Raw genomic sequence first — 24,581 nt, forward strand, 5'->3', positions numbered from 1 at the left:
AATTCAGCTACTGTTTACCAACTTAAAAAGAAGTTTGATTAAAATCAAACTTCTGTGTATTTCAGAAGATACTGTGTCCATACAGTATTAAGAACCCTTGCTTTGATGTTGTGTACAGAGAAACTATTATTGTGTCTGGATGTTTTAGCATAAAACCTTCTGTAGCACCAACCCTGGGGAACATGTTGGAACAGGTTGTATTCAGGGTATGGTTAAGTGTCGGCAGCGATTCTTTTTTCCTGCTTACTCCTGCCCAAGAGATGTATCCTCAGGCCATGTTGGCACCCTACGGTCCTTATTGTCCACTGTAGTTCAGTCCTGTCCTGTTTAGGTCAGCTTTGACCTTTGAACAACCACAGCTTGCAGCTGACCGCCACATGTGAATAGGTAAAACGCCTGCTGTAAAAGAAATGAGGCTACCGCTCTCCTCTTAATGCACTTATCTTTAGACATGACAATAAGTAAAGTAGTTGAGTACTCCCACCTGTCACCTCCTCACGTCTGGCCTCACAGAGCATCCACCTCGGATTGTCATTTCAGGAGGTTACAAACATCTGCATCATGAAAATAACAAACGAGCAATCTGAATGCTACTGGCCTCTTCACTCTCTCTGTCTCTTTACCTCCAGGTCTGCTTGTCAGGATGAACCTCTGCTCCAACCATCTTGTCCTGACCCCAATAAAGTCAACTTCACCCCCCACGGAGGCTCTGCTTTCTGCCCCGTCAGTCTTCTGAAGCCACTCCTGCCCTCCATGGACCTCCTCTTCCGTGGCCTGTCTGTGTCTCCTGTCACCGGCGGCCCAGGTCAGGCCTCTCCTACCAGACACCTGGGCATGCAGTAGGTGTATATCTGAGCAGAGCTCCTCAGGACAGAACCCGCACTTGCTCTGCTGAGATCGGGAGAGGATTTTGTATGAGGCGTGTTATCGTATTCCTGTCCTCATCACTGCTGTAACATAACGTGATCACTGTGATCAAAGTAAGAGACTTTGTGATTGTAAGTGTTTGGTCTCCTCATTCTTTAAACTAAATATGATGTAAAAATCTGACTGCTTTGCCTGAAGGATGATTTGATTGCGCTGATATTTACTTCATCGGTACTTAAGTTGTCCTTTTACTCCACCATTTGGTCTATGAGGTGACAAATGAAATGTTGGAAATGTTTTTGACATCGTTCTTTTCTTGTGTGTTTTTTAATTGTCAGCAGTTCAAAGAAAGACTGTAGTGTGTGAGGGATGTCAAAGTACGTCATTTCAGAGTCCCCATGCACTTAAAATTCAAGTATTACTGTCATAGTATCCTTTAGTACTGATTTGTGTTTTAGTAAAGCGTTAGATTAACGTTCATAATTAATTTGAGAGACGTCACTGAAAAACGTACTTGATGGATTTGTTCTTGAAATTTCATAAAGCCTTTATCTTGAAGAGAAATATTTTTAGTTTACAATGGCTTACTTTTCTACAGCTGTATTTCTAGAAAGATATCTATTTTTGTATCCTTGTAAGTAAGTTATGAGGTTGTTTTTGTATTCACTAAAGAAATGGATTTGCATTTCTGTTTACTCTGGTGTGGTCTAAATGCAGGAATGGACATTTTATTAGCTTTACTCGCCTACAGCAGGCATTGTTCTAACCAAATTGCGATTGCAATTTTTTTTTAAGTTTAAGGAAGTGATTTGAGTGTGTTACACTGTGTTTTTGTCCATGTCATCCTCTTTGGATTCTGTGGTTTTGGCTTTAAAATGTTGTTAAAAAGTTGATTAACTCTGTGTGAGTTACTTGGCAAATTGATATTTTGTCAGCGTAATCCCATACAAGTTATCACATCATAAGAGTTCATAACATAAGCATAAAAAGCTCATGAAAACACCTATTGTTTTTTTTATTCTACATATTTCTCAAATGTATTTCAACCATTTCCTTACTTTGTGGGGTTAAAAAACAGATAACATGTTCAGTGTGTTGTTTCATATTGGGAAGAAAATAAACAGTTCTGGTTTAAATACATTATTAATATTTATAATGTTTATTATATATTTATATTTGTTAATATTTATATTTTTCCTCCCTGTGCTTATATCAGCACGTGACACGTTGATTTGCGGTTTTGAAATTATAACCCCACCTTCTTTCACCCAGACGTGGGTTGTGATTGGTCGTGAGTGTCTTACATGGACCAATCAGTTTCCTCCACATCCTAGGACGACAAAAAGACGTGCGACATTTTTAAAAGAAGGACCTCATGTTTTGTAATAGCTGTCCTTATAGCTGCCACATCACAATACGCGTTCAATAAAAGTTAATTATAAGAAGAACATTTAGCACAGCTGTTGCTTTTGGGGGCAACTGATTGATGGAGTCTCATTAAACACATCGTCATGTGTTTGTGTCCAATATTTAGTTTGTTAAACCATTTGTCACTGGTCAGGCTTGGTTGTTGACACCAGCAGGGTCTTTTAGCTTTAGCTCATTTCCTCTCTAATTCTAAGCTTTAATTTCTCGACGAAAACACGAACTCACTCACCTGACGGTTCGTCTTCACAGGTGGGGATGGGAGGCTGCTGATGTTACGTCTTTTCTCCCCTGAGAAGACATCTGGACACGTCGGGATAAAAACATTTTTGTCAATGATGACATGAGTCTGTGCAGCTCCAAATAGTATTGAAGACCGGTAACAACAAAGGTGTCCAGGAGTGTTTTTTTTTATTTACCAGCTAAACCTCCAGCTGCTACAAAAAAAAAAAACACAGCTAACGTGAAAACGCGAGCACTGTTTGCAGGCTCGTCATATCGGCTATAGTGGAGCGGGACGTCGGCGCTAGGTGCGCGGGGAGCGGAGCGGTGTCTGTTACCATACCCGGGCTGGTGGACGGCAGTATGGCTGGGGGAAAGGGAGCAGCGAAACAAGCCTCGCTGTGGGACAATATGAGGATACGGTTCATCGTTTGCTTTATTGGAGTTTTTGTGTGCTACTTTTATTACGGAATATTACAAGAGACAATGTGAGTAACTGTTATGTGCCTTGTGGATGTATAGATACAGATGTCGCTTTGTCTTGTGCCAAACTCAGTTTAAAAATGTGTGAATTTAAAGTTCACTTGCAGTGTTCCTCTAAAGTATGCCACTTTCCCTAATCACTGAAATAAATTTTTCATTTGGTAAATCTAGACATGATGCAAACACTTGTGTTTAGGCCAAAATTTATAAACCGATGACAAAACCAAGTTTTAAAAATAAGTCTTCAAAGTTGTCACTATTACAAATGCAAAGTACTTAACGGTAAAACTAAGTTAACTTGTCTCTTTTTGTACTTCCAGCGCATTTGTTGTGTATTTTTTCCTCGTAGATGGAAAAATACTTTGTTATAGACGTTTATAACGTTATTAACTTTCATATCTTAATCAAATGTGCGTCTGTAACACATTAGCAAGTCATAATGGCTATTTATGTTTCTCTACAAAGGGTAAGTGAACTTAGGGCAGTGCACCCTCTTGCATATCGCACATTGATGCATGACACAGATGGTATGTTGTTTCCTAGTCACAAGAGAGTATCTGGTTTCGAGCAGCTGCCCTATTACAAACCCCCAACCCCAATAATTTACATGTGCTATATTTTGTTAGTGAACAACCTTTATATGCTGATTACTGTAAAGTAACCAGCATGTAAGTAAGCAAGCAAGAAAGAAAGCAGCCATAAAATGATCCCAGTAAATGTCATCATCCCGCCCTGTCAGTTGTAATTTAATGCACTACGGCATGTTGTTTCTGAAGGACCTTTTCTCAGTTTGGAGAGCTCCAGTCTTTAATGATGCTGCTCCTAATCTTGCTTCTGCCAAGTAAACTAATGAAAACTACTTCCGTTTCACATTCATTGTCTGTGCTGCATTCAACACAGTGTGGTTTTCTCTGAATTTTCCAGCACTCGAGGTGATTATGGGCAAGGAGACAAGAGGGAGAAGTTCAAATTCGCCCGGACACTGGTCTTGATCCAGTGTATCATCAGTGCTTTTTTTGCTAAGATCTGTGAGTATGTGTTTTACAGATGAGTCACTACACAAACAAAAATGGTTCATGTAAAAAAATAAATGAAAACGTATCTTAAGTTGCACATTTATTAGATTTTGATGTCTTTTACTAAGAATAGCTTCCTTTTTAATCATCAGTGATTCAGTGTTTTGAGAGCTCCAAGCAGGACCACACCAAGAGCTGGATCTATGGTTTGTGTTCCCTCTCTTATGTTGGAGCTATGGTGTCCAGTAATTCTGCGCTTCAGTATGTCAACTATCCCACACAGGTGGGTCTTTCTCTATTAAGTAGGAGCAGGGGGGGGGAGGGGAGGGGGCATAGTTGGTTAACTTAGTTCTTATGGGTTTAGTTGTTTATCATCAGTGCTTGGTGCTGCTGTACTGTATCCTAAAGTGATCTTTTTGTTGTGTGCTAGGTACTGGGGAAATCCTGCAAGCCGATACCAGGTAAATCAGATTTTGTGATGTGCTTTCAGCCTTCATATCACGATTTCTGCATATCACATCCATGTGTGATTTTTAGAAATATAACATTTAAATGATCAAGAGACTACATTTAAAATTAGTCAGTGTTTGTGTTTATAATCTACACACTATATGCTCCAAATTTAAACAAGCACTGAGTAAGTAAAAACACTCATGGAACAACCAGCGGCAGTTCAACACATACTTACCAATAGTATAAGTACTCCGAAGCTAAGTTTTGTTTCAATGCAAGTTTCAGGACTATCTACAGTTTGGGTAAATATTGACTAAATGTCTTGCAAATGTGTGGAGAGGAGAGCGTGTGTTGCAGGCTTACAGTATGGTCTAGTTGTACGCAAAGGTTATGTGTCACCACTTATAGTTATCTTTTGACACAAACACATCCATATGTTCCACTCTCATGGCTGTAAACTGTCTACATGATGCATGAGTTTAAGTGATTCATGATGTTGTTTCAGTGATGATCCTTGGTGTTACAATACTGAGGAAGAAGTACCCTTTGGCTAAGTACCTGTGTGTGCTGCTGATTGTGAGTGGTGTGGCTTTGTTCCTCTACAAACCCAACAAGAGCTCACATGTAGCAGATGACCACGTTTTTGGCTTTGGAGAGATTCTCCTGGTGAGTTTACCTTTTATAATCCCTCGGTTTCACGTTTATTATTAAATTACTCTCATGTCGGCTTTCAGTTTGCTTCTCTCTTCAACTGTGATATTTGGAATGGCGTTTACCTCATTGCTTGTATGTGTCTTGTGCTTTGTCATAGCTGGTCTCTCTGACATTGGACGGTTTGACTGGTGTGGCTCAGGACCACATGAGGGCTCGCTTCCAGACCGGTGCCAACCACATGATGCTGAACATCAACATGTGGTCCACTCTTGTGCTTGGATTAGGTGAGGCCGCTGTGCTCTCTGACAGACTCACTTCTTAACCAAATATGTGCCATGGAGTGCTGGCAACTTTGTCCCAACCAAAACTACGTCAGTCCGTTACACCGACTGGCACACCTGCAGCTAGAGGAAACAGACTAATGAGCTAAATCACCTTCATATGGTTCAGTGCTGCCAGAATAAAGCTGCATGAAACACAAACACTGGCACTGAACATCCTGATGCAAAGCTTTCTCTGTTTCAGTCTGTTGCTATAATGCACATCACATGACCAACTTTGATCTAAAACTATGATTTGTCACTTTAAAAGTTCACCACTGCCCTATGTCATTTCCAGTTACATATCTGATTTTAGCAGGAGGTCGAAATCAAGTTATGCTTGAGTTTTGTTTCTTTGCTGGTTTACTTAAGCTGCCACTAAACAGCTCACAATCAACAATCACTTGAAAGTGTTGTTATATTAACAGTTGAACTGTGACATGCTGTTGGGCTTATTAAATTTATTAGTCGTGTTCATATATAATGTCACAGTAAATCATACACAATAAATAGTGCTTTTAAAAGCCAAAAACCCATTCATTTAGTTAGGTGTTCAGTGGTATCGTTGTAGATAAGGAATCTCTTACCTTAAAGCCCTCAGTTCTGTGAGGAAGTAACAATATTATGGTAAAAAGTAAGGCACATGAAACAAACACAAAATAATAAAAGGGGTCTTTAAGATGAGGCACTAATGGTCTTCATAATAAAGAGAGAGTTATAATTCTTAAAATAAACAAGTACTTGGTATCTCTGAGTATGTTTCTATCTCTACTGCAAATCTGCTTCCCACGATTATAGACCGTATTCCATTTTAAAAATGTTGTTTGCTTTTTACAAATGTGTGGTTCACTTCTAGGTTGTATTAAAATCTGTTCACATACCCACGCTGGCTGCCTTGATTAGAAAATCTGCCTTCAGTAGTTATGAAGTGCTGGTATTTCTGAGGATACTTCACTCCTACGAGTCTATACACCTCCACAACTTCACCTCCCTGTTGATACTGTATTCAACCACATGGTGGAGCTACACGTCCACTAAAAACACTGATCTAATTTTCTCAGCACGTCAGTGTCAAGCACAAGGAAACTAAGGCAGGGAAAATGTGACGTGAGTTATGTTTTGTAATGACATTTTCCTTTTCTGTCTCTGTCACTGCTTGCTACTTCTCTTCCCTCAGCCGTGTTGTGGACAGGAGAGGTATGGGAGTTTCTGAGTTTTATCGAGCGCCACCCGAGCATCTTCTACAATATCCTTTTGTTTGGACTGACCAGTGCTTTAGGCCAGGTGGGTGAATGGAAGGACTGATCAGTGGACAGTGTAGTTGCATGAAAGAATGGGAATGTTTTATTGTGATGTTCGTACTTTAATGAAAATATACAATAAATTCTTCTTCCTGATGGCATATTGAAATTAAATTCTCACTATTTTCTCAATAATTCACCAGACCTTTATCTTTATGACCGTGGTGTACTTCGGCCCCCTGACCTGCTCCATCATCACCACCACGAGGAAGTTCTTCACCATACTTGGCTCAGTGATCTTGTTTGGAAATGTCATGAGTACGATGCAGTGGGTTGGCACCATTCTAGTGTTTCTCGGTGAGAATTTGTTCTGGCTTAACACCTTTTCCTCCTACCTTTACTCGGTGATCTGACATTTTTCTCATAAATGCAGTGTATCACTGTATAATTGGTTGCAGATTATCACTATGAAATGCTTAAAAAAACGTCAGCTATAGCCTAAAAGCTACTTTCTTGTGTTTTGTTATAACAAACGATTGTGTCCAGTTGGGGAATACTTATGCTACCCACACAAGCTATTTGGTTGATGGTTAAATCCAGAGTGTGAATTATATTTGTTTGGTCACTGAGGTTTTCTATTGCTCATTAGTCACATTTTTGATTTTCTTACTTTAGGTCTCGGACTGGATGCTAAATTTGGAAAAACTCCAAAGAAGACAACACACTAAAACAGCTGGAAACACTGCTGAACAAATGCAAATACTTTATAGCTAGTATCTTATTTTCATAAGACATCCTTTTCATGTATACTGTATATGCACATGATGATGAAGTACAGTCACATTTCTAACTGAATTTAAAAGAGAGTTGTCAGTTTTCAAATGCAGCTTTAGTTGTGTACTGTAGATATACTGTAACGAAGGGACGTTGAAGAGATGTTGTACTTGGGATCAAGTCCTGAGTGGCCTGCAACCAGCCATTAACATCCTTTTTTTTGACCACAAGCTACCTTAACTTTGTGGACGAATTTCGACTGGCTGAAATTTCACAGGTGGAAAATAGGCAAATCCCTATACTTTCTAAAACCAGCTCACCATGGACGAAGTGGAACCAAACAACGCCTAAGACATTTCCAGCATTTATTTGAAGAACCTACCACCAAATAAGGCTTGTTTACAAATTGTTGCTTGAATATGTATCATTATTACATATGTAGTTTATTTCTTGGCCACAAATTAGCCAAGTATCATGCCATTTATAAAATATTAACTGTTGTTATGTGCAATCTTACAATTGAATTGTTTTTACTTTAATTTTGTACAAGTTGAAAACAACTTGCCATAAAAGGGAACTTGTGATATTTCATGGTGCTTTTCTTTTTATGACACAGACTTGAATTGATTGTTTATTAGTCCATTTCTACTTGGGTACAGCTGGTTGGAAATGGCTGTAAAATAGGCAACAAAGGCTCTTTTTAAAACACCTAATGAATATTACAAGTTAAAATCAACCAGTGGATTATGTATCAGGAAGCCAACTTGTTTAATGTAAAATACAAAGTATATTACCACACTTTGTGTTTTAAAAAGCAAAAGAAAGGAAACTAACATGTAGTTTTGACCTGTTGTTTTAAAAACCGTGACTGTGCTGGCCAGTGGTGGAAAGTACTCAAATATTAAGTAGACTTTATGCTTAGGGTTTAATTCAGTAAAGACACTACATTTATTTGACAACTGTAACAACCAGTTACTCTGCAGATGCACATTTCTTCTCAAGGCACTTTACAGTGCAAGTAAGTGTAATGTTAAATCATTCAGTGCTTAAAGTAGTTCAACTTAGAACCACCTTTACACATTTATCCATCAATAATTATAATATATATATCTATCTATCTATATATATATATATATATATACATTAATTTGTCATAATGCAGAAAACTGATCTTCATCTATGTGGAGTATTAACAAATATAATGATATAAATAATGTGCCTACACTTATGTGAGCCATGCCTCACTAAAAGGAGCTTTCAGAGGATCTACAATCAGGAAATGTTTATTTACATAAACCTGGAAAGGGTTACAAAGTGATGTCAAAGACTTTAGAAAGTCACCAGTTAGGAAAACAATCTACAAATAGAGACACTTTGGGACACTGTGGCTACTCTACTAAGAAGTGGGCAGCCAGTCAAAATGACACTAAGAGCACAACAAACACTCATCAAGGAGATAAAGAAACAACCCAGACAGACAGCCAAAGATTTGAAGGCATCATTGGAACAGGCATAACATCTGTGTTCATGAGTCCACATTAGGAAAAACATTGAACAAGCAGGGTGTCTGTGGCAGGACACCATGAAGGAAGCTGCTGCTTACTAAAAAGAACAGTGCTGCACACCTGAAGTTTGTGAAAGTTTGTTAATACTCTTGACGTAGATGATGATGATGATGTTTTACGACAAATCAATGCAGAAAATCACAAAATTGGTTCACATACTTTTTCTTGTACTCTATTTTTGGATAGAGACACTTTTAAAACAGGTCTCTTCTTGAGCTACCTCATATTCATTGTTTCTTACAAAAATAATAAAGCAGGATTTGTGCAGCTTCAGTTTTTACATTGACAGAAAGTTTCTTTGTCAAAAAGCTACACACAGATGATATTTTGAGGTACATTTGTGCATAATAGTAAAGTTTCACTTTAATAATGTGTATAAAGTGGTGCAGTGTTTGTCCAGGTTATGTACCAGGTCACCCTGTAGTGAGTGGCTCATTTGAAGATAGCTGCAGGGTCAGACCTCCTGTTGATTACTTTTCTTCTACTATTGCTCAACCAAAATATTAATTTCATTCATTTCTATGTGTTTTTATTCTCCCTTATAATGTTCAGAAGCATGGTGGTTTGTTTTGGTATCGACTTGGTATTGACCACTCTCCTTGTAACATATGCCTCAAGAAAATGTTGATCTTACATGGTTGAGTGAATTTATTGTAGCATGTTCTCGTCAAATAGGAATTAATGAAATAGTGTCATATTTATAATGAACTTATTGATCTAAATATAACATAGATACTGAAATACATGCCATGAAAAAAAATTCTATAGGCTAAGAGGATTTTTATAGGAAATCTTGATTGATTTAATATTTAGGGAGTGATTAAATAAAATGTAAAGTCAAAATAAGAAGAGTTTATCTTTTTCTTTTTAGTGAGCCCACTTTTTAAACATGTGACAGAGTGACGGGTGCTTTTTGTTTTGGGGTAAAAACTGGCGATTGTGGCGACATGACAACAGCTTTAGTTTTGCCAGAATAAAATACTGCGTGGGAATAAACACTGAAGCGCCACAGCATTTTAATGATAATAATATATAAACATAATAGGTATATAACGTGCAGTATGACGTGAATGCCCTACATAGTACGTTTAATAATTGACAGTGTTGTGTTTTCTTCTCTGTCGATCAGGCATTATGGATAGCAGCCTATTTGAGGCTCCTCGGTCTTTCTTCCGCCTCGTCTCGCAGCGTTTCAGCACAGCTCTTCCTAAACCTGTTCATTTTGTACACACTGAGATTAGCCAAGCTCAACAAACTTCAACATGTTCGCCGTGGTCCGTAAACAGCTTAGATCTCACCCGTCTGTAAGTAAGAGCGCATTTACCATCAAGAAAGCCTCGTTTTGGAGGTGTTTTTTTCCCCAGTATGAGTGGATTTTTATGGCTAACTTAGCTTAGCTGAACTCGTTAGCTTTAGCAGGCTAATACTCTGACATTGACCGCACTGACTTTGACAAGTTGGTCTTGTATAAATATGTCATGAGAAATTAATAATCATTAAGTTGTATATGTAACAGTTTACAACACATTCCCCGGTGCCACATGAAGTCAGATTTTCTTTGCATTTGGTGATTTGGTTTCACGGGTCACGGCTTCTCTCAAGATTATTAGCAAAGGGGGTCTGCGAAGCTAAAAATAGCAGCTGCTAGTTAGCTAGCAGGTTGGAAAGTAGCATCTCTTACCACAACTTCTAGTTCGTTTAAACCGCACAGCCTCCTTGACATAGCTTATTAAAGTAGTTAAGAAGCGATGAGCTGAAGAATATACAACTTTAAACATATGTTGCTTTAAATAGTTTGATCTCAACACACGTCAACATGTATTTACCAAAACATAGTGAACTCAAGCTGGGTTTAAGATATTAAATAGTCACCATCATCTACATTTGCAAGTTATTTTTCTCTGCTTAGTTGTGCAGCCAGTGTATTTTGAATACACAATTCGTCAGCAGTTTGTTTACTGTTGCAGTTTCTCCTTGAGCAGTTTGCCATTACGTTGATAAAGATTTCTTACCTACCTGTTTGCCACTTACAGCTTATCCCCCTCTTCATCTTCATCGGTGGAGGAGCAACCATGTCCATGTTGTACCTTGCTCGTCTGGGATTGAGAAACCCTGATGTCTGGTAAGGACACCAGTCAGCACAAAAGACCTTGAATCTTTATTTTTTACCATTTACTTTTGCCCTTTTCCAAAATAACAAGTGGGTTTGTGTTGCATGTTGTATGAACATTAGATCAGACTTAATGTTTGAGTTATTTGAGTTATTTTGACTATGCCTGAATCTATTACTGTTTTGTCCATGTCTGGCTGATGCAGCATCTTCTATAAAATAATGCCTATTGTGTGTTTTTGTTTTTTTTTCTTTTGCAGCTGGGATAAGAAGAACAACCCAGAGCCCTGGAACAAGCTTGGTCCAAATGATCAGTACAAGGTGTGCTTCAGTCTCTTCTAATAATCATGCAGTGTTACACTCATGATCTTTCTTTGCTGCAGCTTGAAGGTGGTTGCATTCAGGGATTGTGGTATGGATCTTTGCCAAACCATGGCTTATTTCCTTCAACTAGATTAGTCAAATACCATAATCTGCTTAATGCTGACTTGTAGTAACAAATCTGATGAAGTCATTAACTGTTCACACTTCATCAAAAGTAATGGTAATAAATGGACATAAAACTATTATTTTCTATTCTCTACAATAAATGTGCAGAATGCACGATGATGGCACATATATTGCCAAAGTTTTTTTTTTTATGTAATTGCAAACAGATATGAATAATTTTAATGAAATTTAAATATTTTCTGACAAAACATGGCATAATTCTTTCACCCTTTATGCATTTTTTTTTTTTATGTGAAGTCTGTGTTTTCCCTATGATCTAACAGTTGTTATTCTCAGTTTTATGCAGTCAACATGGACTACAGCAAGCTGAAGAAGGACCGTCCTGACTTCTAAAGATAACATCTGCTGGACCAAAAGCACAAAAATGAGCTGATCCGCACGACCCCACTTTCAACTTTTTGGGGAACCTGAGTGATGCAGAGGCGAAACCCGCACAATGGTTCATATTTAATTTTTCTCATTGCATCACATTGGCTTTTCAAAATTGTGTTGCTGAAATCTCATTTTGAGTGATTGTCAATAAAGTAGGAGTCTTTTCTCCTCCATACAGAGAAAAGAACCCGTTTGATTTATTTTATTTGTCTTCCATATGCTTGACTTTAGGTTAATGTTTATTTTCTTTTAATTTTATCTCACTTTTAAAAGCATATCACACATACATTTTTGCATTACCATCTAGACCACATTCCACACGCTTTGCATTTATGTCATGCTCTGCTGTTGCTATACAGGCTTTGTTTACCTCCTTTCATTCTTTTTACTGCCTTAACCCAGCTCCTGGTGAGTTAAGTGCGACACTATCCATGGCTGATGGCCAGAGCTTTATCTCATAAATAGTGAAATGGTGTCTGGTTACATTTGAACAGTGGACTCCCTCTGGTGGCAGCAGAGGCAGTCTGAAAGATATGGAGCCCCTCCACCTTTTTCCAGTTTAATTGCTCCCTGCTGCCTGGCCAATTTTATTAAACTTTCAGAAAATGCTTTAATTACAGATTCCTGAAGGGCAAATATCAGTAACACGACTCTCTTCCCGGAAAGGATGACTTCTGTTTGTTGAAAGTAGAAACATGTTCCAGTGTTACACTCGGAGCAGCTTAAACAGGACTCTGTGATGGGACATTAGGAGTTGTTTCTCCTTATAGAATGCCATCGCTCTCAGCCAGATGAGTTTGTAAATGTCAACAGGTCGTGCTGTTCCATCTGCAGCTTGGAGAAATGCGACAAGGATGAGCAGCCAACGCAGAGTAGAAAATGTCAAGGAGACCTTCATATTTGAATAGAAGCCCACGTCTAAATCTTCACCTAGCCTCACCGCGGTTAGAACGCTTCACACGTATCTTTTTTTCCCTTTTCACCCGGGGAATGAAAATTAACTTCTGGCACAGCATGTAACAGTGCTTTATTCTGTTGGCTGTAAGTACTCAGCCCCCTCTAAATAACTATCAGTTCAAATACGTTCTAGGAAATAAAAATGTCATTTATTTTCCTACATATGTATTTGTTGATGGAACCTGTGATTTTCATCTTAATAGAAGCAAAATGAGAGCCAGTGACATGCTGTGAGGCTGGACAGCAAACACCGTGATGACGGGGAAAAACGAAATCACTGTGAAATCAAGAAAATAGTGTTTTGTACCTTATTTCATGCTGCTGCTAGTTTTCTGTTTCTGTACCAACCAACCAAAAACGCATCCTTCTTGAAATAATTCAAATTTCACAGATCTTGAATTCAGTTTATTAAAACAGTAACAACCAGGATACTTGATTATTATTAAATTGCAAATAGAATTTGGATGTAAATGCAACCTAGAGTTTTCCATTGAGTGTGTTTACAATAAAGATGATCAAGACTGTGAAAATTTGATACTCAGGCAATTTATAGGCTCTCTTAACTGAAAAATGTACATTTTTTGCACCAATTATTTTTTTAAGTCACTTTTGCTACACCTGAATAATAAATGCCTTAAAATAAAGACTTGTTCCAGCTGTATACACCAATCTTCACTTCAAAATGAAGCATTTTAATATTGTCTTCAAAATATTTCTCCATAAAAATAGCATTTGAAACAAGCAATTAGCAACACATCCTTCACACATAAAAATAAACAATGCAAAAGTAGAAGATTCATAATAGAAGTATTAAAATATACAAGGATTAATGAAAGAGCTGGACAAACAGTGTCCATCACAGTTAAAGAGAAGTTAACTTGTTGACTTTTCTTTGTGTGTGAAGTGTTTTGTTGAACATTAAAGCTCTGTGTCCCCTGTCTGGCACATTGATGGGAGGAACTCTCCTAATTGCCAGAATAAACAACAGGCAACACTGAGGGTCAGCGTTTGACAGACAGCTGAAGGGTTCAGAGATCAAATGGCTTTGTGGCAGTGAATTCTCTGACGACACTGGCTGGACAGTCAGTATGGAGCCAATGTGACCTGCATCCTTACCCTCCTCCTCCTGACCTCTCACCCCTCCGTTGAATCCAGCCCTTTTCTCCTGCACTGCAAAAGTAGCACTGAAAAAATAATGAGGGAAAAATAATGTGAAGCAAGGCACAAGGCGATAGCTGGTGCTGCAAATTGTCTTCTAAAGGTCATGCCAAAGGTCAGGTAGTCCAGAAACGGGGGAGTGCTGATACTTCTGCACCATTCATACTAACAAAGTCCTTAGTAAAGCATCTTCATGGTGCCTGTGTGATTTTCAAAGGGAGTGCAGGAGAAGTATGATTAATAGATCTGATCAACCTGCAGGATCTTCCACCCACATTCAAATACATATCTGTTTATTGCTTAGTTAAAAGTTGACTTGACCTGTCACGTATAATACAATTGTGATTTTCTTTGTAATGAACAGTAAATGTATAACGATATTATATATTATGTATATTAAATGTATAACGATGCATGCGTTTGTTTGTGAACCCTATTTCTACATAAGTACAACCTAAACCTACTAAAAATAGATTAAAGGGAACCTAATTAAACAAATAAGCAGAAAATTATACTTGTTTATTCATGTACTAATCTTACATGATCTTACATCTTTCAAATCTGTGTGTGTGCCAAAAGTATGTGAACCTCTGAGATTATCAGTGCTTTTGGAAAATATTCAGCTCTGTTGTTAGCCTCCCTCCTGAGTGCTGGTTGACAGGGGTGGCAGGAGTACACAAACTCAATGCTAAATAAAATAGTAGTACATGCCCAAAAAACTCCTCTGGACAAGTGGATGTACATTTTTTAAGTCAAGTAGAAGTACTAGGTATATATACAAGTACTATTAAAGACTAATGAACATGATGCTGATGGTAACGCGAATAATTATTACTAAAATGAAAAAACTAAAATGTTCAGGTCTTGTTCATTTTGATCCATGCCCACTTGAAAAATATTATTTCTGGGAAATGTAATTATCAAACATGAATTTATTCATTTCATTACATTGAATGTACTGTTACCGGCCAACAAAGATCACATCAAGAGCAAAGTGTGTAATAGTCTGAGAGGTCGGACACCCTGCAGTATCTGGCTGACGTTAACTGAAGAATTTCTCTTTTCAGGTGTTTGTAACTTGAGTGCTTTAATTTTATCACTGCGATTACTGTGATATTACCACAGTTTCACTTTAGCCACGAGGATTACGTGCCAATGCAGATGACATTTAGCTCGCTGGAATGACTGCTTTTTTTTAATATCAGTGTGAAACCATCACTGCCAAGAAAATCAACTTTTTTCCTTCCACAGCTCCATCACCTGAAAACAAAGACTTCTTCATCTTCAAAGCTGTTAGAATTGATTCACCTTTAATTTGAACGCACGGTCTTTTCCCATCTAAGCCACAGAACTGTAAAACTTTCAACGGGGCGAGTATTTATGCGATCACTTATTTTCAGTGTGATATTTTGAATTAATTTATTTTGCTCTGTGCAGATCAGTTTTCACTCTGTTATGAAAGAACAGTTTTATGTCCATTTGTGTTAAAAGGCACTGTGTGTTATGATATAGTGTGGGCTGTTGCCGCTAAACCCTAAAAGATTATCTCGCCTTATCTTAGCTTGTGTTTCCACTCTCCGCTGAGAGGGTGAATGTGCACACTGTGTATAGACAGGTTAAACATCTGCAGTGGGCTCAGATAGAAACTCCCAGGTTGGATTTTTATTTCACAGATGTTTCACACAGAATGAAGCCAACAGTAATCCACATCACAGGACAAGACACACAGGGCGATACGTTCTATCCACTGATGCCAGTATCGCCTCTGGAATGCACCAACATTGCTTTTGTGTTTTCAGTCAGTCAGACTAATTCACAGACACAGAAGCGGTTTTATTGCTGAAGGAATAAACTGCTTTCCCTCCCTTGATGGGAGTTGGGTTGAGAAAACCTTTCTTCCTCTGATTTTTTGCTGATTTGTTGCCTCTGGTTTTCAACTCAGAGCTGCTCTCCACTCATTCCTGCTGTGTTTTCACCCCGTGTTGTTTTTTTTCTCCCTTCTTCTCCCTTTTCCAGAGTTTTCACACACTAACACACACACACACACACACACACACACACACACACGCACACACAGGCAGGCAGCACACAGCGAGTTCGTTGTAGAAATTTTATTCCAACAAAATCACATTGATCCTTGAGTTTGGTCACTCAGGATGACAAAGTGCCATTTATAGCAGATGCACAAAAAGGTCAGGGTTGTCGATGTATTTTTCCATGAGGGATTGAGTAAGGACGCTGCAATTTAACAGCCATTTCAACAAGAATACCACGAAAATTAATCATCCTCAATATCTCAGGGACGGAGAGCCGGGCGAGCATGCTTTATGTGGTGTTACAGAGCATGTATCTCTCACTTTGGGAGCCAATTTAGGAGTGCTGGTCTGGCTGGATGGTTACCCACTGTCTCATAAATACAAGGTCTGAGGTTTGATCCCTGAAACAAACCATGTGTCTTATTAAAGTGTCCTTGAGCAAGACAGCGAACACCTCAGAGCAGACTGTCAACCAAACGGCTGTAATAAAAACATACATGTCAATCTGAGGAGGAACAAATGTCTCAGTGCTTTGCTGGGACGGAAAAGACACGAAGAATAATAACAAAAACTAGCAGACACCCCAGATCCCATCATCCTTGGCATCTGTGTTTTGATGAAATCTGTTTCGTTTTTGCATCCATGATAGGAAAGCAGGTCAAAATTTAAATAGCTGAAAATAGAACATCTGGCTGGGCCTTGTCAGTCAGCAGTGCGTAATGAAATATGGAAATTGGGGCGCTCTTCAAAGAGATGCGGGCCTCTCGGTGCTGTCCCAGGTCTCCAGCAGGCCCCTCCACAGCCTCGGTGGGGCCCCGCCCCTGTGAAACGTGTGCTACATTTCCAGGTGCTGCCGACGAGGCCCAGTCTGCAGTGCCAGCTCGTTAGCGCTCACAGCCTGGTGGAGCTGGCAGCTGGCATCATTACACTTCAAACCGGCTTTCGACCCGGGGTGCCGCTGTGGGGAGAGGCCGCACACTCATCCGCCTGCCAACAGCTGATTAGAGCCACGCTGACTCCAGCAACCAGACTCCATCCACACGCTATCCAAACAGCATATCCTAACACCACCAACTGCACCACAAACTATCCAAACAGCATCCGAAACATCAGAATAACCTCTCAGGACCCCAGTGTGTCCCACAGTCTTCCACTTAGCCCGACTGTGAACAATTACATTTAATAGTTTTATCTATATAAAGGAAATGCAGAAATGACTTTGGAAGCTGGAGCAGAACTATCATCCTGTTACATTTACCAACTCGAATCAGTGTGCATTGTGTGTAAAGGCGTGATTGGTGACTTGGCAGGAAGTCATAGTGGGAGCAAAACTGTCCCTTCATGCTGAGCAGCAGTAAAGAGAAAGCAGACAATGGATTATGAACATCTTCAGCATTAAAAAATCCTTTTCTTTGTTTCTAGTGGTTTGAATCAACAATGCATTGTCTGTCAGCAGCCGTGTGACCTGACAAAGAAAGTAAGTAAAGCAAGAAATCCACTTTTTTTGGGAAAATATTACAAAGACTTTTGCTGTTTTCCCTTCTTTCTTATGTTTTTACTAAGCTAACACGCTACTGGCTGCAGCCACACATTTAACAGACGAACGAGCACGTTTCCAAAAAAAAAAAACGAAGCACTGACATTTTGAAGAAGACAGCTGCACCAAACTTTCCTCCATCCCTTGACCACCATCACCTCTATGTCCTTCACTTGCATCACTTATTCACCAGCTCAGACGAACACCCACGGCACCAAATGCCACTTTTATGGCCGGCAGTTCACAAAAATCTTCCACAAAGCACTTGTAATAGACATTTAACAAGCGTGTATTAGGGACAAAGTGGAACAACAAAACAAATGGCAAAACGTTCTGGTTTCATTTATTAGATGCATGTAAATGCACTCAGCTCAGAGCAAACATGGTCCCTGAATACTCTTCTCACATGATTTTCTTTATAGATATTGCCTCCAAATAGATTGTTGGCCGTTTTTACTCATTCTTTTTCCTGCATTCGAATGGCGGAACAAGATGCGCGTAATTTGCACTCAATCAGGCTCAGGTATGGCAGAGAGCCCGTGTCTCGGCAAACCCCAGTGACGCACATCAACACGAGTCCCACTGGAGGCACAAAGTGGTTGGAGCTCTGTTATCGTCCCTTTGTTTCCTCACATGTCTGAGCTTTTTTTTTCCTTCTCTGCTGCTGGGCACAAGCGGAGACTTGGTAATTTCCACTGTGATTGAGTCATGAATGATAATGGCTTGATTATTTGGCGAAAATTGGTCTCTTTAGATTCATTTCATGTTCTGTGATAATTGAGAAGCTTTGTCGGTCTAGATAATACCAAATCATTTGACTGACTGCCTTTACACATGCTTCAGTCTTTGTATTGTCGACTCCAAGTTCTTTGGGCCAGTTGAAAAGCTCATTTCATTTTTTGTGCTGTGGGACAGTCTCCAGATAATTTCCATTGAATCAACGTATTACCAAACCGCGAGGCTTTAAAAGCAGCCTAAGAGTGAGAAAACCCTACGTCTATGCCCTTTTGTGAGTAAAGACCGACCTCCCATGGTACTCTGCAGTTTATCAGAGAACTGTGGAGGAATTGTGCTGCTCCCTTGGGCACTGGGTCGACTCTGACTTGTCCAGTCTCTCTCTCTGTTTAGAGCTGCAGCCTGGAGGAGGTCGCTCTCATCCTTTTTGCAGTAAAACACCAGATCTAGGAATTCTGTTATTTAAATATCAATAACCCTCTTGAGATTCAGCCTGATTTCTTTATCGCTTACAGGAAGTGATAACTATAACTTTCTTTCTGAACTGCAGAGAATCCATTAATGTGCTCTAAAGGTGCATCTGGGAGCAGCGTGGGCTGCTGGGCGGAGGAATAGTCCAGTTATACTGCTGCTTTTGGAGAAGGGACCGTAGTCATAACTCAGCTCCGCTGTTAATGAACATTGACACCCAAAAATATGAAGGCTGATTCTGGCAAAACCCAACAAGGGAAGTTTTTAATCTGCAAACAGATAACACAAATGTGAGGGCTGAAGGAGCTTTTAAAAGGACAGGATTTTTAATTTTCTCTTTCCTCTTTCATTTGCACGAGCTCCTTTTAACGAGAGCTGTGTGTATTGTTACAAACAAATGAGCGGGAGGTTAATGGAAGGTCCAGTAGAACAAGTGGTGTGGTTGGCTCACTCCCTAAATGATCCCTAATGAGCTCTCTGTGGTTCTTCAGAGACCTCGTGCATTCGATTTATCACACAACCTGTGCCACAGGAATCGCAAAGTCACCCTGTGATGGACTTGCTGCTTTTGGGGTTTGACATAACAGTTTGACCTCCACCGTGCATCACTGTTCTCTTATTATAATGCTGCCACACGGTCCACATGCATCACGATACATCCAGAGCACTCCTCAGGGAGAATACAGCTCCACCAATGTGTACAGCATATTCAATTTGGCACCTCTTCCTCGCTCTGCGTATCTATTGCTCAGTGAAAAATGAGCTTACACGAAGCTTCCAGTCTTGATCATTTCAAAGCTGGCACTGCTGCGAGACCTTGAGAGGGCATGTTTCGTCTGCATAAAGTAATATCTTCACTCAGCTAGCACTTCAAAGGGAAGGTGCAGTTGTTGCTCACATCCACAGGGAGGCAGCAGAGTAGCTTGAGGGAGTGAGAGAGAGGCGGCAGGGCGACCCCTCGGTGTAAGCAGTTGATCCTTGTGGTCGTGCAGGGCTGGGGGCCAGTAGAGTCCCCCATGTTTCCCTGGCATGCTGCCGTCAGGCCAGGGTAGGAGAGAGGTGGACAGCCTGAAGAAGCAGTGCGGGGACGGGACCAGAACCTTCGGACTCCATCTGTCGCTCTCTCCACGGCAGAGAAGAGGGAGATGGGGAGAGCCAGAGACAGGTGGGCCCACCCCCCACCAGCTGGCACTGCAACCAGCATCTGCCCACAGCCAAGGCAACTTTTCTTTCTCCTCGTCATCACTGCTCAGACAGCTCACAGCCTCCCCTTCCTTTCCCTCAGCCTTTTTCATCACTCATCCCTTCACCGTCTAAACTCCTTACTTAGTTACTGTGCACTTCACAGGGTCTCGAGGTAAATCAGAGGAACTGCATTTTTCTAGACTCTCCTGATCAAAGGTTATACTCGACTGCCTGTACTCCTCTACCACCGCTGCTGTCTTGAGTTGACAGATCTTCAATCACTGAAAACAAAAAATGAAGCTTGGAGGGCGAAGCAGAGAGAGTAAACAAAAGACAAATTAGGACATTTTGATGCTTTAAGAAGCTAAGGTATGAATTGTGAAAGTGTTACATCACAGACCAGATGTAAGCTTGTTGTTGCCTCAGTTTTCACTCATTGGATTTTTTTGTGACTGTACGTTGTGCAGATTGAGATGTTTTTACTTACGAATGTAATTCATTCTTTCGAGCAATATTCCATAAAGAGACAACATTTTTAAGTTAAAGCTACAATATGCAACTTAAGCAAGTAGAGACTTGAGCTCAAACCACCCTGCTACGCCCAGCTCTCCCTCTCCCTGCTCTGCTGTGATCTGATCTATGATTCAGGTAGTCGTTGTTCCAAAATTAATAATTGAGAATGGTTCAAAACCTACTAATCAGCTGAAATGCTCTAATTTGTCAGAGTGCTGAGGCTCAAAAGCTCCTAGACATGTACATCTCTGCCCTGCTGGCAGTACTGTTAATGAGTCAAGAGCCTTAGACTGGTCCTCACATTAATTTAATTAATTAATTTTAGGGCATAAAAAGTGATATACTGTAGCTTTAACTGACGTACCCTCTTGTTGTTAAAGCACCAAATCTGTGCAATGATCTAATACAGTGTCATATATGGTGTTTGTAGGGCCCCACGGCAAACTCCTACATCTAGACCCTCCAGAACTTTGATCTTGGCTACAATGGGCCTGGCATGTAGCGGGTGATATATCCTCTTTGAACATTTCTCTCAAATGATGCAGAGCCACAGAGCACTTTAGACACACATACTGGCTGTTCTTCCTCCAAATGACGCATTGTGCAGCCTTTACTTTGTCAGACTGTAAATACTGTGATGGTGAACGCTGCCCCTCCTCTCCCCCACCTGCCTAATTCTGCTACATCTCTGGTGGACCAGGCTAATTTAGTTGAAAATTGATACAAGGATGGGGATAAAATGTTAAGCAAGACAATCCAGCAAGTCTGATTAGGCTGTATGTAGCCAATTAGGCCTACTGGCTCTCATCTGAAGTCGAGTGAGCAGCAGCCACGGGCACATTAGCCTACTGGAGAAGCTTTTCGTCTGTCCCATAACATAATTATACCCATGCTGTTACACTTACTCAGATTCATGTCAGAATTAACGTTCTTTTAAAGTGCAGACAAACAATAAAACCAAAAGGGCAAAATGAAGCTTGTAAATCTAACTCTAGCAATCATCAAAACACAGGAGTATTCAGTGGGTGCGCTTTGATGTCTCACTTACCAACCATGGTAGATATGTGCTTAAATGTAGCCCATGTTTTATGAACTAACGTTCAGAGCGGTTCATGTGCAGCAGAGAAACATAGCTGCGTAGCGGCATATTGAACAATTCCATTTCCCTCTATTTTAGAGCTCGGCTATAAACAGACAAACAGTAATAACCTACTGCGTGTGAGGTTTTAAAGTCCAAAGCAGAACAGAAGATTAACTGAACTGATCTAACTCTTGGTTAGATTACTCACCCACCGTGCACTGACGGTGACATTTGGAAATATAACTAAATAAATCTGCATATTTTTTTTTTATTGAATCTTTGCTCATTACTGAACTGACACTCAAAGTCAAATATGTTTTCATTCCCATACTGTATCATCTTCATCTTTAAAGTATTCTAATGAAAGTGGCTTGTGTTTAAAACGTGTCCCTCTAGTTTGCCTCTAAATAAAATCCCTTGAGTTTTATTCTCTTCAAAATAGGAGGAATCCAGTTGAAAAGCTTGCTCTATATTTTCTGTAATCTTCAAATGAGTTTTAAAGGCAACAGCAGTTGGTGGTAGGCTTACCAAAAATAACATGCAAATGAGGTCCTATATATTTCTTCCACAACACAAGAGGAAATTAAAAAATAAAAATAAAAATAAAAATTCACAATACATGCTTAACTTTTTTATTTGAAGTCAAGACATAGTGTAGTTTGTGACTGGTTACCATGTGTTATAAACAACTGGTCTGTGCAAATGTAAATTAATTATCTGAAAACCTCACTGGTCACGTAAAGAGGGGAACAGGTGATTAGTAAAAATAATATTACTTCGGGTTTGTTTTTGTCTGCACATTAACTCCAGTGCCACGTAATGTTTGGCTCTGCTGCCCGCTGGGTTTAATCTCAGTTTTCCTTGGAGCCCAGTGTCCATTTATACTTGATGATTAGCTTTAATAGATGCACAGTCGGGTCGCATGTGATGCCCCAAAATGTTTGTTGACAAAACCCTGATACGTTATTTTATGAAATATATTAAACCGTGTTAAGGATAGTTTCTGTCCGGGAGGATTCAAATCCAGCTCAGGTGTGTGATAATATGCACTCTTTATCTGTGGAAACTACTGTTATTATTACATTTGTGTAAAATATAGAACAAAAAGTGGGAAAGAAATGTGCATAGAATCATGTGTGATGAGTAATATAATTCATTAACATGTCAGATGGAAACTAATGGCTTGAAAACACTGATTACTTTGTTCAGTCTCCAAACCACGGATAATGCAGCAATAAATGCTATGTGACAAGCTCTCACATCCGCACATCAGTGAAATTCAAATGAGGTGGAAATATATACTTCAAGATGCGATAACACACGTCTGTGAGCACATGGTACTATTATAGGTGCTCTGCAACGTCTGATTGACATCTGCTTTAGGCAATAGCGAGTACAAAATCAACAAATTACATGAAGTGAAAAGTGGCAGACTATTAGAGGTGAAAGTTTGCTTACGAAACCTGAGAGTAGTTCAGACGTGGCAGTTATTGGTAATTTAAGATGGTTCTACTGAGAGACAATAAGCTGATGTTGCCACCACTGCCAATTGCACCTGCCAAAGGTGGACAAAGAGGTTAGACAGCATTTTATTGATGGATAATTGTGACTGATAAGGCGTAAGAATGCTGTTTTTTTCTTGTCTTTTCAAACACATAATGAGCACACAGCACAGAGGCTGACGGCGTTATGGACAGAATCAAAAATTTCATTGTGGTTGAAGTTGAGCACCCAAATTTCACCGTGACCTTCACTAAATCTGCTCCCTTTTAACAGTCTCACACCACTGTCACCTTACTGCCATGTTTGCACTGTAGTGGGGGAGACAAATGTCACAAATCTCCCTCTTTCACACTTTTGTAAGAGGTCTAATCCCATTGCTAGTTATTGCCTTCATTTGTCTCCTGCATTATCGTTACTGGAGGTGATTGGCAGTCCCTCAAGATGCGTTTTGGCTAGTCCTCTCTTCACTTGAAATGTGTGAGCCAGTCGTGATGGAGGGGCCTCTTGGCACCACGTAGTACCTATCTACCAATCATCTGTTATCTCTGACTGAACATATTGGATTATTGATTCAAAGATGGAATGTGTTTTTGTAGGCGTTCCAAGGCCCACATTTGTCCGCAGAAGCATAACATGCCTATTGTAGTCCATCTGTGACCCGATAAAATGCACAATGGACAAAAAATATGTCCATTCTCGTAGTGTCCTGGCATCTGATATCGGACTGGAGCTGTCCGTGATGACGACTCTGATAATTTTTTATTTCAGAATGCATCGCAATGTGAGGCTGTGTTCACTCTTGGACTTAAAAGAGTACTCCATCGATTTAACATAGCACCTCTATAACATCGTAAAAGTGTCGATGGACATGAAAATTGATGCAGCAGAACCAGAGCTATTGTCTTTTTTATTGCACACATTTTTCTTCATTGTCAAAACCCGGTGCCTACATTACCCATGATGCAACACAACGGCAGGCACGTCAGTCACAGATTCAGGTGTGTTACATTTGTGTGAGCCTTTGTCCTCAAGCAAAGTTGATGATCAGGTTACACAGACTCCACAAAGGAAGATTTTCAAACTTATAATCCAAACTTAAAGACAATCATTACATTTGTTTGAAAATACTAACCTACTGGTTAACTGGGAAGTACCCTGTTACAGATTGTCTTAACTTTTCCAAACATGCTGCTTTTAAATGCAGGATGATTTATTCAAAACCAATAGAATAGCTCTCATCGGACAAATATGTCCAGGGAAGGAATCAGCAGTCCATCCTGAGCAAAGGCACAATATGGTGTAATAATGTTCCTGGATGCTGATTGGTCAGTCATTAATTGGCTGCACATGAGCTGAGGTGGAGAAAGAAATGGCCTGAGGGAGAAATGAGTAA

General features: G+C 39.8%; 3 protein-coding genes across 4 annotated transcripts in view; all 3 read left to right on the top strand.

Moving 5' to 3' along the window:
* Window positions 1–2,010, top strand: part of fam117aa (family with sequence similarity 117 member Aa) — a 7,401-nt gene extending 5,391 nt beyond the window's left edge. For both annotated transcript variants that reach the window (XM_026356384.1, XM_026356468.1), the window contains one exon: window positions 630–2,010. In XM_026356384.1, the coding sequence (XP_026212169.1) occupies window positions 630–843 (214 nt within the window). In that variant the 3' untranslated portion in view covers window positions 844–2,010. The remainder of the gene's footprint in view (window positions 1–629) is intronic.
* Window positions 2,011–2,462: 452 nt separating this feature from the next.
* On the top strand, window positions 2,463–8,041 carry slc35b1 (solute carrier family 35 member B1). The gene is made up of 9 exons (XM_026362203.1): window positions 2,463–3,002; window positions 3,922–4,025; window positions 4,166–4,296; window positions 4,444–4,474; window positions 4,972–5,132; window positions 5,278–5,404; window positions 6,618–6,724; window positions 6,885–7,038; window positions 7,357–8,041. Exons 1-9 carry the CDS (start codon window positions 2,878–2,880, stop codon window positions 7,407–7,409), a joined length of 993 nt encoding a protein of 330 aa, XP_026217988.1. The 5' UTR covers window positions 2,463–2,877; the 3' UTR covers window positions 7,410–8,041.
* A 2,125-nt stretch (window positions 8,042–10,166) lies between these two features.
* Window positions 10,167–12,212, top strand: ndufa4l (NADH:ubiquinone oxidoreductase subunit A4, like). The gene is made up of 4 exons (XM_026360691.1): window positions 10,167–10,324; window positions 11,054–11,142; window positions 11,391–11,451; window positions 11,917–12,212. The coding sequence occupies exons 1-4, from the start codon at window positions 10,283–10,285 to the stop codon at window positions 11,971–11,973; spliced, it is 249 nt and encodes an 82-aa protein (XP_026216476.1). The 5' UTR covers window positions 10,167–10,282; the 3' UTR covers window positions 11,974–12,212.
* Window positions 12,213–24,581: the final 12,369 nt, after the last annotated feature.

The sequence above is a fragment of the Anabas testudineus genome, chromosome 8 (genome assembly GCF_900324465.2).
Source record: "Anabas testudineus chromosome 8, fAnaTes1.2, whole genome shotgun sequence".
Lineage (NCBI taxonomy): Eukaryota > Metazoa > Chordata > Actinopteri > Anabantiformes > Anabantidae > Anabas > Anabas testudineus.

What these genes read in the sequence shown, in the direction of transcription:
- ndufa4l (XM_026360691.1), top strand. Translation starts at nt 10,283, where the DNA reads ATGTTCGCCGTGGTCCGTAAACAGCTTAGATCTCACCCGTCT. An exon ending in AGCTTAGATCTCACCCGTCT is followed by an intron (nt 10,325 to 11,053) that starts GTAAGTAAGAGC and finishes TGCCACTTACAG; the next exon opens with CTTATCCCCCTCTTCATCTT. An exon ending in GTCCAAATGATCAGTACAAG is followed by an intron (nt 11,452 to 11,916) that starts GTGTGCTTCAGT and finishes TGTTATTCTCAG; the next exon opens with TTTTATGCAGTCAACATGGA.
- slc35b1 (XM_026362203.1), top strand. Translation starts at nt 2,878, where the DNA reads ATGGCTGGGGGAAAGGGAGCAGCGAAACAAGCCTCGCTGTGGGACAAT. An exon ending in ATCCTGCAAGCCGATACCAG is followed by an intron (nt 4,475 to 4,971) that starts GTAAATCAGATT and finishes ATGTTGTTTCAG; the next exon opens with TGATGATCCTTGGTGTTACA. An exon ending in CACCATTCTAGTGTTTCTCG is followed by an intron (nt 7,039 to 7,356) that starts GTGAGAATTTGT and finishes TTCTTACTTTAG; the next exon opens with GTCTCGGACTGGATGCTAAA.